Source organism: Triticum dicoccoides, chromosome 4A, assembly GCF_002162155.2.
Source record: "Triticum dicoccoides isolate Atlit2015 ecotype Zavitan chromosome 4A, WEW_v2.0, whole genome shotgun sequence".
NCBI lineage: Eukaryota > Viridiplantae > Streptophyta > Magnoliopsida > Poales > Poaceae > Triticum > Triticum dicoccoides.
This window is the reverse complement of record NC_041386.1, coordinates 503,920,837-503,937,265: the sequence shown is the minus strand read 5'-3', so window position 1 is coordinate 503,937,265 and position 16,429 is coordinate 503,920,837. Positions and strand designations below refer to the sequence as shown.

General features: G+C 44.3%; 1 protein-coding gene across 1 annotated transcript; it reads right to left on the bottom strand.

The window, feature by feature from the left end:
* Positions 1–644: 644 nt before the first annotated feature.
* On the bottom strand, positions 645–3,226 carry LOC119286434. The gene is made up of 3 exons (XM_037565813.1): positions 2,886–3,226; positions 1,141–1,280; positions 645–1,063 (listed from the first exon to the last, which is right to left on the bottom strand). Exons 1-3 carry the CDS (start codon positions 3,002–3,004, stop codon positions 807–809), a joined length of 516 nt encoding a protein of 171 aa, XP_037421710.1. The 5' UTR covers positions 3,005–3,226; the 3' UTR covers positions 645–806.
* Positions 3,227–16,429: the final 13,203 nt, after the last annotated feature.

Genomic DNA, 16,429 nt, shown 5'->3' with positions numbered 1-16,429 from the left:
TAAAGAAGCCACCTTAACATCCTTCATCTCATGAAAGAGTAGTTGAGTAGTTGTGCATGGAATAGTTTGTCAATCTTTTTTCTACTTTTCGATAAACCATGAATATTTTTGAAAGTAACATTTTTGATCATTTCTTTAAAATGGAATTTTTCTTAGATTCACATTTTTAACACATGATTTTTAAAAACAATTTTGATTTACTTAAAAAATTGAGAATATTTTTAAATGCAAACATTTAAAAAAGGGTACATTTTTTTGGAAATACTAAATATAAAAATGGTGACATATTTTAAAATGTTCACTTTTTTTATTGTTTTTCAAATAAGTATTTATCTTAAAAAACAAACGCGCTCTGTGTCCGCGGTAAAAGAAAGAATTGAGGAAGTCAGTCATGTCCTTCGATGGCGCCTCCATCAACTTATTACTATCACCGGGTGAAAGAGAAGTGGTGGATGTGTTCTGAGTGGGATAATGGTGAAATTGTCTCCCTCATTTAATTTCTTCTCTTCCCTTATGAATGAAATAATTAGTAAAATGCATGTGCGTTACAACGGAAGAAAAAAGTCACATGCCTTAGCAAAATAAACATGGCTCAAGAACCCCCCATGTCCACGTCCTCTTTTAACACAACGTGCAACCCATGTCGCCACTTCATTGATTTGTGGGCTAAACGACACCAACTTTAAATAATTAGTTTATCTAAAATCTAATTAAAAACAGATAGTAAAAATTAAGATCGTCACCAAATCTAAAGTAACAACAACTGCAAGCAGAGCAATCAACATTAGCAAGTAGAACATGTGTGTTTATATCTGATGAGACCAAGAGTGCCATTCATGTGGTGAGATTAGAAATTGTTCGTGTCTGGTCAGAGCCACGTCGGTCGATGGAAATGTGGCTTGATAACTGGAAAATTCATCGTCATGGTAAAGAAGGTTAAAAGCTCTATAAAAATATTGTGATGTGTCACATCTTCTCCATTGCCCATTAATGGAAATAGCATATATGAGCAGTTCCATCGTGAAGTAGGTGATCTGGGGTATGAATAATTTTTTGAAGATTCCTGCAAGAGAAGATGTTAGAAGTTGAACAATGACAAGGGACACAGACCAAAGTTGAAGGTACGTAAAGTGAAGGTACCTTGGACACATGGAGCTGCAGGAGGTCTGGAAGCATTATCAACTTCATCATCTGAATCCATTATTGCCTGGTCCGGAGGTGGAAACTGAAGGCAGTGGCCCAACGAAAGTTTGGACGATAGACATGGGCTGAGGGTCGACCTATATCTTGTGGCCCAAAGAAAGTTAAAGCAAAGATAGTTCTGAACTTCTGATAACAAAATTGCTAATATTTTCGACATGTGACAAGAAAATCGACCGACAATCAGCTGCTATCTTGGAAGTCAAAATTCATAGTAGCAAACGTAAACAATTGTGAATAGCAATTTTCCAGTTGAATTGATATTTTATAATGCACTTTGAAAGCATGTTACCTGGTCCGTTCTGAACTACATGCCTTTCAGGCATAACACCAGACATGTTGTTGTTGTTGTTGTTGTTGTTCTTAAGGGAGTCAAGACACCAGCTCAAAATCTTATAGACCATCCACATGATCCAGTCACAAGCCGCGGTAAGTTCCGTAAAAAAAGTACTGAGTTACAAGGCGCCTGGAGCCAAACCACTCTCTCTAAGCTGCTATATACATACGTCCCAAACTGACAAGGGATAAACATGCAACATGATTTGATACCAGACACACTGAAACTGACTGACATGCCCTGGCTATGCTTCATCTACAGCGAGGGAACTTGTGTTTACTTGTGTATTTGTCTGTTGGTGCTGATGTAAGGTTAAGAGAGATTGTAGCTCCATTGCCCACATGTTAGCTTTCTGTGCGCCTTTACAGGGGATAGTAGGAGTCTGGCTGAACTTCACTCCAGATCACATTGCTAAAGATGTACACAATTCCAATTGATTTGTAGTCAACTTGCATATATCCTGCACTAAATTGGTCAAGGCATCATTCTGCAATTCGCGTTTGAACGATGTGTCACATACTCACATATACCCAGGTCATATACCCAGGTAAAGATCACCGCCTGCCACCCACAAACCAGAGACCATCTAGCGATTTTGCAGGTGATGCAAAGAGAAGAGCACAAGCTCGCCGGAGAGGAACTGCAGCCACTGTTGCCGTCCATGCCGAGAGGGACAACAGATCGGGAGAAGCAACTATGGGCGTGGGGGTGGGAACACCGCTGCCACAGAGACACTTCAGAGGAGGAGCGGCGACATCAACTACAGGAGATGTGGATGTGGCGCATAGCCGGGCAGCCGGTTGGCGGCTCTGATGACCGATAGGTATCGCTTCCACCGAGGTCCTTAGCGCCCTTCTCGATGGTGCCGCCGCCGCTGCCCACTGCCACCTCTCCTAGCGCCTCAGGTGGCCGCCCTCGCTCGTCTCCGGCGTCCCCTCGGATGTCTTGTGTTCATAGGCTCCCACGACAGTGAGGTGGAAGCTACCAGGTTCGGCGGCACTGATGGCTTTGGGTCAACGCCGATGGCCTCGAGGATGCGTCCCGTGCCGTCACTGTGGCACGCGAAGCTCAGCAGCAGCAGGAGTCGTCGATGTCAACCTCGTCGAGCCAAACTAAAAATTCAGTAAAAGTTGCAGCCTGAATATGGATCTAGTGTGCGAGTAAGGGCATCTTCAGCCAAACTAAAAATTCAGAAAATGTTGCAGCCTAAATATGAAGTGCAGGGGACTCACATTTGAGCCTGGTGCAAGCTCCGAGGAGGTTAAGAACAGCAATAAATCGGAATCGAAGTGGAATGAATAGGCGGAGGGAGGCGGGCGGGCGCAGATCCCGCAGCACGGTGGCTCACCTTGTGCTGCACGCTGGCCTTAGCCTCGTCCTCCGCCACCTCTGCCTCGTCGTGCTCGGCGTCCTTGGGGAAGGCGAGCGGGGTGTCCAGAATGGCGAGGCCCTCGCTGCTATCGTCATGGGCCGCGGGCTTCTCAGCCGGCGCCGGCCCCACGAGGGGATCTTCGGCTGTGCCTGCTGCTGGCGGCGGCGGCGGTTGCTGGCCCGCACGATGGAAGGCGGGTCCGCGAACTCCTCCTCCCGCGCGCGCGTCCGCTGTCCCAGCCGACGTGACCGCCTTGCATCTCGGCGAGCGAGCCAGTGATTGGATGGAGCTCTGCGGGCAATGGCGAGAGCAGAGGAGGAGGCGGAGGATTGGTTGGATTGTTTTGGTTTAATTTAATAGAGTGGAGTTTTGTAAAACTGAACCGTTTTTTCAGATTCATTAAAATAAAGTCTGCGGGTTCAATTATCGAAAACATTAGGGACTTCTTTGAAAAAACGCCGCGACGATGAACCCGGAGACTCAATCCGTGTTTTATTATTAGGAAGAGATTATTGATCCATATACTCTATAAGTGTTTATATGTCTGTTAGTCCCGTACATTCTTAGTTGATTGACTCGGTATTTGAATCTTGATACATCGCTTGTGTACATATCTAAATGGGAGTACACATTATGCTGCGTGTGACATTTGAGTTGGACATGAAGTGTTTCAAATATTTGAATTCACCTTAAACTGGATTCTACTTTCTGAATTTGAGTATCCGCATTTGTAAACCATATTTATATATGACAATGGAATACATCTCTGTCGTCCTTTTGAAGATATATAAAAACACATAGAATGATTTATAAAGATTCATATAGGAATACAAAATGGATTCGAATTTAGTTGCCAGGGTAAACATGGATGCTTATTGTCCCAAAATTCGAAAGAAACAGCAAAATGTCCACTCCCACATCGGCTGCCCGAAGCCAAGTGTTTGGGAGATGGAAATTACTGTCTATCCATTACACGGACAATTCATCGGCCCGATTTCCACTGCTCTAAATAGGGGTAGGTTAGTAACTTCAATTAGACGTGACACAACCGCCTCTGAGCCCATTCCGACACGGTGGGCGTCAAACATGGGCGGCAAAACTCATTTGATTCAAGCTCGTCCGAAAGACCTCTGTTTCTCCCTCCATTCCCCATTCATACACGGTGGGCGGCAAAACACCCTCTTCTCATCCGAAATAGATGTAGGCTAATATTTTAAATAGCGGCAGAGTGTAACTTCCATCAGACGTGACACAACCGCCCATACCTGTCAGCCCCGTTCATACACCGTAGGTGCCAACCGTGGGCGGCAAAACACCCTCTCCTCGCCCGAAATCGATGTAGGCTAATATTTTAAATAGGGGCAGATGTGTAACTTTCATCAGACATGACACAACCGCCCTACCTGTCAGCCCCGTTCATACACCATGGGTGCCAACCGTGGGCGGCAAAACACCCTCTCCTCGCCCTAAATAGTTACCGGCAAATATTTAGGAGATGCGAGATTACCGTCATATCCCCAACCGACGAGACGTCCAAATTTGAAACGGGGAATAAGTTCGTAACTTCCCCATATTTCTGACAGGAGCGTCCCAAAAACATGGTTCCCCGTACCTCTCCCTCCATTTTCCCATTCATACACCGTCCGCGCTAGAACACCCCATTCCCACACCAGCCTCCGTCCGCCACCCCATCCATCGCAGCCGTCCTCCACCACATCCATCGCCACCGTCCTCCACCATGCCGGAGCGCCTACCAAGACCGCGTCGTCCACTGCTAGAGATGGACGTTTCTCATCCACGGCGACGGACCAATAGCCTTGCATCGCGTCCTCTCGCTTCATCGGCGTCGTCGTCCTCTTTGCCGGGGCCGCTCACACGACCTTCTCTTCCACCGCAACGGGACTTATCCCCCGATGCACCCGTCTACCGTCGCAGATCTGCTTCAACGCCACCGACAGTCATCGCACCCCCGATGCCTACACGGCGCCGCGAGAGAGGTGGTACTTCATATCTCCTCAACTTTTTGATCTCAACCAGAAAATATATCTTAACTTGGTTACTCTACTTTCTTTTCAGCTCTTAGAATTTAGTTCTTAGTTCGAAGCAAACAATGGATGCTAAATATCATTTCTCTGGTTTGCAGCTTCAAATCTGCCATGGCACAGCCATAATACGGTTTAATTGATCATGCTTAGGGTTTAATTGATCATGTTGGTTCCATGGTGATTTCTTTAATAGAAATCAGAGGGGAAACCCTATTTTGCTAAAAAAAAATATGCTTAGAGGTTCCCCCTTTTATAATCACTATACGATCAGAATACATGCTTCGTGTCATAATAACACTGCTCCACCCATCAAGCTAAACAAGCTTAGTTGTTCAAATACGAATCTGATATTATTAAAACAGAGTTGTTTAATTGGTCAGCTAAATGTTCCTAAATTAGTTTCGAAAATGCATGTTCTCCGCTCGGGTGTGTATCTCTGTGTGTGGTCTGGTCAGCACGGTTGGGGAGGTGAACTTTGCATATACAGGGGTTTATAGGGAGACACTCTCCGAGTTGAAACCGCAATGCATTCCATATATAATCTGACTACTTTTTATGTTTTCATGAATCTCAGATTCTGAATAGCATCATAATGATTATGAGCTTGCGCGCATGAAAAGAATAAAGCAGAACAATGCCATGGCTGTCAAACTTGGCATTAAGGGACTGAAATCAAGTCTGGATGCAATGCAATGCAAACACTCTCCACCTACAGATTCATGCTCAGAATATGATCCTAACAGTGATTCTAAGCTAGAGGGAGACCTAAGTCAATGTAGCTCCCTAGTAGAGGAGTCAGAGGAAGATGCCCTATCTTATTCACCCATCAAGGTACTTGCTCTAACTTTCCAAGGTTATATTGCTCGCACATATCTTGCAACTGATGCTTTGCATTGCTTCTACTTTGTTGAACTGCCATTAGCTTAGTTTACACATCGTGTATGTGAATACGCCATGCCTATCCATTTTCAGTACATATTCCATCTGTCATCATACCATATTTATCCATTCAAATGTTGTTCTTGTGTATCAGACGTTCAAAAGGAAGAGGGCGATTGCTGATCGTGGAGGAGCACAAGCAAAGTATTTGGAAAAGGTAGTGGCACCTGATAAATCAAATAGCCCATTAGGTGTAGTTGCAATATCACCTGACCCACAAAATACCCCAACTCTAGCAGACTCTAGCCCTACTACACTAGTCATTTCTGATGCCCCAACTCAGCAGACCCCAACTATAGCAAACAGTATGATTATGCCAGTTGACATAGCACCAGCTGTACGACGCAAAACCCCCATTTCAGCAAAGAGTACACCAAATCCAGTTGCCAAATCCCTTTTCAAACCAGAGAGAGCCCCAATTGCAGCAAATAGGACCCCTGTTCCATTTCTTCCCAGTCTAGAAGACGAAGCTTATGTTGTTGTCAGGAACTTTGTGCGCATCTTTCCTTCATGGAAAGATTATACCGCAGACACAGAACAATTTCCAGTCTTCCTCCACAACTTACGCGTAAGTAATGTACTAATGTTATTCATGGTCATTACTGCATATGTTTCTGCTGACAGAAGACACAAGATTTCATTCTTTTAAATAGGCGAGGCGCAACTGGATTGTGATGACGAGCAAGGGTTGGTTGTGCTTTTCAAGCACTCGTTGATGAAGTATCGTTCCTACCTGAGGCAAGCGCACTTCGCTGGCAAGCCTCTGAACGAAATTTCTGTAAAGTCTCCGGTGCTACATTTATCCGACGGTGACTAGAATAATCTTGTTACACATTGGTCTCGGCTGCAGCGTAAGGTACTGTCTATGATATCACATCACAATTTGAACTACATTTCTGCATTTGCCTTAATGTCTCACTTGTACAAAAACTGTTAGCAGAAGAATATTCGTTCTCAAGGGACCACAGAATCTCGCAACTATACTGTACACTGCATCGCTCTTGTGAGTACCTCTTGCCCTGTATGACCATACTTACTTTCATAGATGTTTGATTATGTAGCATCACTGCACATGTTAGCCTCGTAATCGTCCATTTGGTGGACATTATAAGATCTGTATGGACTCTCACATAAATTTAGAATCAACTCAATGCTTTTGAAGAGGTTTAGCTCTGCAGTCCTATTGTAAGGACTGAACGTGGTCTATCACTATACTTACATTAACAGCTACTCCCTCCGTCCCATAATATAAGAACGTTTTGTACAGTACACCAGTGTTCAAAACTATCTTGTATTATGGGAAGAGGGATTGGTTCATTTTGTAGCATTCTGCATCTTATCTCCCTCGCCCACCATTTACTAAAAAAGATCAGATCTATATTTAATCTTACCAACAAGTAGAATACACAGACAATGCCAGTGCAGAAGTGTAACCCATTGCTCTTGTCAATACATTTTGTCCTGTAACGCTTGTACTTCCAAGGATTGGTAGTTGATTATGTAGCATCAATCTGCATCTTATCTTCATTATCCTCTATCCCTTCCAGTATTATCATATCTATAATTACTCTCTACAAAATGTAGAGTACAGGCAATGCTTATGAAGAAGATTATGTGCTGAAATTCTTGAGTTATCCTTCCCTTGCCATGGAGAAGGGCATTATAAAGCCGGTGTTAACTATTAATGTAAGTCAGTCCTTCTAAAGCCTTTATCCTCAACTGCTGTTTAATTTGCTCATACTGCCTATCATTTACTGCTGTTTAGTTTGCTGTTTCTACCAAAATGCATGTTCGTAAGAACCGTAAGTTCTAAGTTTTACTTGTAAAACCAAATTCCTTATTCATACCATGCACATTACTTAATACTCCCTATATGTATGCTTGTTTTTATGGATCTATAATCCAGTGTGTGGTGAAGCATCCCACGTTTGCACCTTGTCATCTCCTGTTTTATCTTACTGATGTGGCTGATGATATGGACAACATGCCATGCACATTATCCAAAATAGATACAATGATTTTCTTTGCCCTTCATCTATGCTTGTTATGTTGACATGGTAATCCAGTAGTGTGGTGAAGCTCCCCGCATTATGAACAATGCCAAATTATGCTATTGATATTTTGAACATACTCTTTATTTTCTAATTTGAAATTGGATAGAATTGACAGAACAGTTATCATCTTTGTTTATACACATGCAAAACTTGTCATCTCTCTGCTTTGTTTCAGGGTGATATGCCTGATGGCATGCACAAGTCTGCTGAAGGCTGTGAGACAAACCCAACATATATTGCAGCAAAGAAGGCAAAACATCTTGAAGATAGCGAGACAACCCCAAAGTCTTGTCTTGATGCAGTGTTCAAGTTACTTGAGACTAACAGTCAGAGAAGCTCACAAAATTCGTTGTCTGAATCAGTTCTACTTCTTCAGTCCCAAGTTCTAGCAGAAAGGCATTCTGCAACTCAACTTCGACTTGAAGTCCTATCTCTAAGAAAGATTGTGGAGAACACCAATGAGAACCTCATCGCTAAACAACTACACTTGGAAGCTATGACCGACATGTTAGGCCGGTCTCACAGCCTTGCTCAGCAGCTTGCGCAGCAGTTCCCCCGCAAGGCTAACCTTTCTTGAACTGTCTTGGAAGTGGTCTCGGTTCAGTATTATTTTGTTACGCTGCAATGGTGCCCAGTTTTTGTAATCTGCTTCTTCGTTGCGCTTTATGATCACTGGTGGCGAACTTTGATGCCCAATGGATGTAATATACCTTAAATCCTTTATTGTGTAGTGTAGGTTTATTCTTAGTTACTATGCTGTAATTTCTTTATTGTATAGAGTAGGTTCATTCTTAATTCCTACTAGTTACGCAGCAGCCCGAAATGAACCCCGGCCCATGATTGTGCGAATCAAATCACGGGCTTTTAATAGGCCAAAATTGCCTGGGTCCTTGTTTGGCCCAATCAGATATCGGCTGCGAGCAGGCCGGATGCAAACCGGGCCGTAGTTAGGCCCAACTATATGACGGGCTTTTAAGAGGCCGCAATTAATATAGGGCTGAAATGTTAAACGGGCCCTTAACAGGCCAAAACTAATATCAGGCCGAATTACTAAGTGGGCCTTTAGCAAGTGGGCCCAAAAGCATAGTGTCTAGTTGATGGGCCGAATCTGATATGGGCCATAATTGAGCCCAAAGCCTCTTAAAGGGTCGGACCTGATCTGGGCCGTAATTTGGCCTAGAACGTGGTAGGCTTTTAATGAGCCGGATCTCATATGGGCCACTATTAGGCCTGGAGCGTGGCAGGCCATTAATGGACCGGATCAAATATGGGCCGACGTTTGGCCCAAAACATGGCAGCCAGTTAATGGGCCGACCTACTAGGGTCCTCAAAATCTTGTGGGCCTACAGCTGAGCCGGCCCATTAATGTCGGCGAAATCTCGTGGGCCTTTAGCTGGGCCGGCCCATTATGACCCTCAAGAATCTTGTGGGCCTTTACCTAGGCCGGCCCATTATGGCACACAAAAATCTTGTGGGCCTTTACCTGGGCCGGCCCATTATGGCCCGCAAAATCTTATGGGCCTTTAGCTAGGCCAGCCCATTATGGTCCGCAAAATCTCATGGGCCTTTAGCTGGGCCGGTCCATTATGGTCCGTAAAATCTTGTGGGCCTTTAGTTGGGCCGGCCCATTTAAACTTGTTGGGTCATGCCACGTGTCGACGTATCATAGGCGCCTTCTGTCCAGTGAGTGGATGACATCTGTCCCGAAGATGAGCCGACATGTGTTTACTCTAGCCAATGATGATTTTACACGTGGAAAATCCCCATTGGTCGGGGCTGTTAACGGGTTATCGGATCCAAAACCCGACCCGATAGCTTAACGGCGTTCCGTTACGGTGGATGCCACGTGTCGGTCACCCTTGACGAAAGCACTTCTATGACGCGCGATTTATCGTCATGGAAGTGGACACTTCCATGATGATAATTTTGGTAATGTCATGGAACACTTCTACGACAGCACATGTATGACTATCTTGATTCTGTCATAAATTTGTCATGGATGTACATGCATGACAAAAAAAGCGACCTACTGTGACAAACATGTATCATCACGGAAGAGTATTTTTTTGTAGTGTTGCGGCGGTGGAATTAGGTTTTTGGCTCCGTCCCCGATCGTTTGGGGGTACGTGGATATATATATAGGAGGAAGAAGTACGTCAGTGGAGCTTCGAGGGGCCCGCGAGGCAGGGGGCGCGCCATCCACCCTCGTGACCACCTCGTGGCTTTCTTGACGGAGGGTCCAAGTCTCCTGCATCTTATCTGATGAGAAAATCACGTTTCCGAAGGTTTCATTCTGTTTGGACTCCGTTTGATATTCCTTTTCTTCAAAACCCTAAAACAGGCAAAAATAGCAATTCTGGGCTGGGCCTCCGGTTAATAGGTTAGACCCAAAAATAATATAAAAGTGGATAATAAACCCCAATAATGTCTAAAACATAGATAATATAACATGGAGCAATCAAAAATTATAGATACATTGGAGACGTATCAAGCATCCCCAATCTTAATTCCTGCTCCTCGAGTAGGTAAATGATAAAAATAGAATTTTTGATGCGGAGTGCTACTTGGCATAATTTTAATATAATTCTTCTTAATTGTGGTATGAATATTTAGATCCGAAATATTCAAGACAAGAGTTCATATTGACATGAAAATGATAATACTTCAAGCATACTAACTAAGCAATTATGTCTTCTCAAAATAACATGGCCAAAGAAAGTTCATCCCTACAAAATCATATAGTTTAGTCATGTTTCATTTTCGTCACACAAGAATGCTCTCATCATGCACAACCCCGATGACAAGCCAAGCAATTGTTTCATACTTTAGTAATCTCAAACCTATAAACTTTCAAGCAATGTATGAGCGCGAGCCATGGACATAGCACTATAGGTGGAATAGAATATAATTGTGACGCCCGGGTAATTAAGCTACAGTAACCCCCTCATAATGATGCCACATCACCTCGATTACTGTTGCTAATCTCGCGTTAGTTCAAAACCGATTCAAATTCAAAGTCAAATCAAGCAAACAATAAAAGTTTTCAAATATCAAAACTAAAATGTTCATCATGTGGCAAATAATCCCTAACTAGTTTTGGTGGTGGAACCAACCTTTTACAAAGTGTTTAAATGCCCTAAACTAATTAAAAAACAGTGGCTAAAATAATAATTTAATTGCTTTTGAAAAATAAAAATATATTATACTAATTTATTTTGGGTCCAAACTAGGTTTGCAGTGGCCTATTTTGATGACACTAAGCCAGGGCATGGCCTTGTGCCAGTGACCACAGGGGCCCACCCCCTGTTTAGAACGAATTTTAATAACAAATAAAATTAATTAATTAGCAAATCAATAAATTAACTTAATTAACTCTGTTTAAATTAGCCTAACTACCTAATTTAGTTAACTAAAACTGGTAGTTTAGTTAGGTCTATGACAGAACGATCCCACATGTAAGTTTGACCCAGTCAACAGCCCTGTTGACTGTTAACATCATGCTGATGTCATGATGATGTCATAACCCTGTTTTCTATTTAAATTAATTCTGTTTTTCCGAAATTATTTAAAAACTTTAATAATTCATAGAAAATAAACCGTAAGTCGGATGAAAATAATTTGTACATGAAAGTTGCTTAGAAGACGAGATGAATCCGGATACGCAGCCCGTTCATCTGCCACGCATCCCTAGCATAGTGAACACACAAGTTTCCCCCTCTGGTTCGTTTGTCCGAAAACGCGAAACACTGGGGATATTTTCCCGGATGTTTCCCCCCTTCACCGGTACCACCTCTTACCGCGTTAGGGCACCCCTAGCACCGCTACTTTTCATGTCATGCATCGCTATGCATCTGTTTGCTTAATATTTATTGTTTCTTCCCCCGCTTCTCTCGCTAGACACCGAGACCGACGCCGCTGCTACCCAGTACGACTACGGTGTTGACGACCCCTCTCTCTTGCCAGAGCAACCAGGCAAGCCCCCCCTTGATCACCAGATATCGCCTACTCTACTCTCTATACTGCTTGCATTAGAGTAGTGTAGCATGTTACTGCTTTCCGTTAATCCTATCCTGATGCATAGCATGTCCTTGCTACTACTGTTGTTACCTTTACCTGCAATCCTAATGCTTAGTATAGGATGCTAGCTTATCATCAGTGGCCCTACACTCTTGTCCGTCTGCCATGCTATACTACTGGGCCGTGATCACTCGGGAGGTGATCACGGGTATATACTATATACTTTATACATGATACATGTGATTACTAATGGCCGGCGAGGAGTACCGCGAATGATTCACGGATTGGGGGCTGAAAGGACCTTTGTCCCGACGGCCCTCTGGGTGGATCTTTGTGGCAGAGCGACAGGGCAGGTTGAGACCACCTAGGAGAGAGGTGGGCCTGGCCCTGGTCGGCGTCCGTGGTTATTTTAAAATAACACACTTAACGAGATCTTGATATTTGATCTGAGTCTGGCCACTGGCCTATACACACTAACCATCTACGCGGGGATAGTTATGGGCACTCGACGTCGTGGTATCAGCCGTAGCCTTCGTGACGTCAGCGACTGAGCGGCGCGCGCCGGATTGGACTGGAACGCCTGCTAGGCTAGGTCTGCTTCCGGACTCCCTCGCAACGTGCAGGTGGCAATGGGCGATGGGCCCAGACCCCTGCGCCATAGGATTTAGACCGGCGTGCTGACCTCTCTGTTGTGCCTAGGTAGGGCTGTGACGTGTTGATCTTCCGAGGCCGGGCATGACCCAGGAAAGTGTGTCCAGCCAAATGGGATCGAGCGTGTTGGGTTATGTGGTGCACCCCTGCAGGGAAGTTAATCTATTCGAATAGCCGTGATCTTCGGTAACAGGACGACTTGGTTTGTACCTTGACCTTATTGAAGGAAATATGCCCTAGAGGCAATAATAAAGTTATTATTTATTTCCTTATATCATGATAAAAGTTTATTATTCATGCTAGAATTGTATTAACCGGAAACATAATACATGTGTGAATACATAGACAAACAGAGTGTCACTAGTATGCCTCTACTAGACTAGCTTGTTAATCAAAGATGGTTATGTTTCCTAACCATGGACAAAGAGTTGTCATTTGATTAACAGGATCACATCATTAGTTGAATGATCTGATTGACATGACCCATTCCATTAGCTTAGCACCCGATCGTTTAGTATGTTGCTATTGCTTTCTTCATGACTTATACATGTTCCTATGACTATGGGATTATGCAACTCTCGTTTGAGGAACACTTTGTGTGCTACCAAACGTCACAACGTAACTGGGTGATTATAAAGGAGCTCTACAGGTGTCTCCAAAGGTACATGTTGGGTTGGCGTATTTCGAGATTAGGATTTGTCACTCCGATTGTCGGAGAGGTATCTCTGGGCCCTCTCGGTAATGCACATCACTTAAAGCCTTGCAAGCATTGCAACTAATGAGTTAGTTGCAGGATGATGTATTACAGAACGTGTAAAGAGACTTGCCGGTGACGAGATTGAACTAGGTATGGGATACCGACGATCGAATCTCGGGCAAGTAACATACCGATGACAAAGGGAACAATGTATGTTGTTATGCGGTCTGACCGATAAAAGATCTTCGTAGAATATGTAGGAGCCAATATGAGCATCCAGGTTCCGCTATTGGTTATTGACCGGCGACGTGTCTTGGTCATGTCTACATAGTTCTCGAACCCGTAGGGTCCAGACGCTTAAAGTTCGGCAACGATCGTAATTAGGGTTTTTGTGTTTTGATGTACCGAAGGTTGTTCGGAGTCTCGGATGTGATCACGGACATGACGAGGAGTATCGAAATGGTCTAGACATAAAGATTGATATATTGGAAGCCTATGTTTGGATATCGGAAGTGTTCCGGGTGAAATCGGGATTTTACAGGAGTACCGGGAGGTTATTGGAACCCCCCGGGAGCTATATGGGCCTAAGTGGGCCTTAGTGGAAAAGAGAAGGGGCAGCCCAAGATGAGCCGCGCGCCCCTCCCCTCCCTTGGTCCGAATAGGACAAGGAGAGGGGGTCGGCCCCCCTCTCTCTTTTCCCCCCTCCGCGAATCCTATTCCAACTAGGATTGGGGGGAGAATCCTACTCCCAGAGGGGGTAGGACTCCTCCTAGCGTGCCTCTCCTAGGCCGGCCGCACCCCCCCTTAAGCCTTTATATACGGAGGCAGGGGCACCCCAGAGAAACACAAGTTGATCCACGTGATCATATTCTTAGCCGTGTGCGGTGCCCCCTTCCACCATAGTCCTCGATAATATTGTAGCGGTGCTTAGGCGAAGCCCTGCGGCAGTAGTACATCAAGATCGTCACCACACCGTCGTGCTGACGGAACTCTTCCCCGACACTTTGCTGGAACAGAGTCCGGGGATCGTCATCAAGCTGAACGTGTGCTAGACCTCGGAGGTACCGTAGTTTCGGTGCTTGATCGGTCGTGCCGTGGAGACGTACGACTACATCAACCAAACGCTTCCGTTGTCGATCTACAAGGGTACGTAGATCACACTCTCCCCCTCTCGTTGCTATGCATCACTATGATCTTGCGTGAGCGTAGGAAATTTTTTGAAATTACTACGAAACCCAACAGTGGCATCCGAGCCTAGGTTTTATATGTTGATGTTATATGCACGAGTAGAACACAAGTGAGTTGTGGGCGATATAAGTCATACTGCTTACCAGCATGTCATACTTTGGTTCGGCGGTATTGTTGGACAAAGCGGCCCGGACCGACATTACGCGTACGCTTACGCGAGACCGGTTCTCCCGACGTGCTTTGCACATAGGTGGCTTGCGGGTGACAGTTTCTCCAACTTTAGTTGAACTGAGTGTGGCTACGCCCGGTCCTTGTGAAGGTTAAAACAGCACCAACTTGACAAACTATCGTTGTGGTTTTTGATGCGTAGGTAAGATTGGTTCTTGCTTAAGCCTGTAGCAGCCACATAAAACATGCAACAACAAAGTAGAGGACGTCTAACTTGTTTTTGCAGGGCATGTTGTGATGTGATATGGTCAAGACATGATGCTAAATTTTATTGTATGAGATGATCATGTTTTGTAACCGAGTTATCGGCAACTGGCAGGAGCCATATGGTTGTCGCTTTATTGTATGCAATGCAATCGCGCTGTAATGCTTTACTTTATCACTAAGTGGTAGCGATAGTCGTGGAAGCATAAGATTGGCGAGACGACAATGATGCTACGATGAAGATCAAGGTGTCGCGCCGGTGACGATGGTGATCATGACGGTGCTTCGGAGATGGAGATCACAAGCACAAGATGATGATGGCCATATCATATCACTTTTATTGATTGCATATGATGTTTATGTTTTATGCATCTTATCTTGCTTTGATTGACGGTAGCATTATAAGATGATCTCTCACTAAATTATCAAGAAGTGTTCTCCCTGAGTATGCACCATTGCGAAAGTTCTTCGTGCTGAGACACCACGTGATGATCGGGTGTGATAGGCTCTACGTTCAAATACAATGGGTGCAAAACAGTTGCACACGCGGAATACTCAGGTTATACTTGACGAGCCAAGCATATACAGATATGGCCTCGGAACACGGAGACCGAAAGGTCGAGCGTGAATCATATAGTAGATATGATCAACATAGTGATGTTCACCAATGAAACTAATCCATCTCACGTGATGATCGGACATGGTTTAGTTGATTTGGATCACGTAATCACTTAGAGGATTAGAGGGATATCTATCTAAGTGGGAGTTCTTTAAGTAATATGATTAATTGAACCTAAATTTATCATGAACTTAGTACCTGATAGTATCTTGCTTGTTTATGTATGATTGTAGATAAATGGCCCGTGCTGTTGTTCCGTTGAATTTTAATGCGTTCCTTGAGAAAGCAAAGTTGAAAGATGATGGTAGCAATTACACGGACTGGGTCCATAACTTGAGGATTATCCTCATTGCTGCACAGAAGAATTACGTCCTAGAAGCACCGCTGGGTGCCAGGCCTGCTGTTGGAGCAACACCAGATGTTGTGAATGTCTGGCAGAGCAAAGCTAATGACTACTTGATAGTTCAGTGTGCCATGCTTTACAGCTTAGAACCGGGACTTCAACGACGTTTTGAAGGTCATGGAGCATATGAGATGTTCCAGGAGTTGAAATTAATATTTCAAGCAAATGCCCGGATTGAGAGATATGAAGTCTCCAATAAGTTCTATAGCTGCAAGATGGAGGAGAACAGTTCTGTCAGTGAGCATATACTCAAAATGTCTGGGTATAATAATCACTTGATTCAAATGGGAGTTAATCTTCCAGATGATTGCGTCATTGACAGAATTCTCCAATCACTGCCACCAAGATACAAGAGCTTCGTGATGAACTATAATATGCAAGGGATGAATAAGACTATTCCCGAGCTCTTCGCAATGCTGAAAGCTACGGAGGTAGAAATCAAAAAGGAGAATCAAGTGTTGATGGTCAACAAGAC

Excerpts from the sequence above, each read along its gene's own strand:
- LOC119286434 (XM_037565813.1), bottom strand. The coding sequence starts at position 3,004 with ATGACGATAGCAGCGAGGGCCTCGCCATTCTGGACACCCCGCTCGCCT. Across the intron at positions 1,281-2,885 it reads AGGCCAGCGTGCAGCACAAG|GTCGACCCTCAGCCCATGTC; the intron begins GTGAGCCACCGT and ends CACAAGATATAG. Across the intron at positions 1,064-1,140 it reads TGCAGCTCCATGTGTCCAAG|GAATCTTCAAAAAATTATTC; the intron begins GTACCTTCACTT and ends CTTCTCTTGCAG.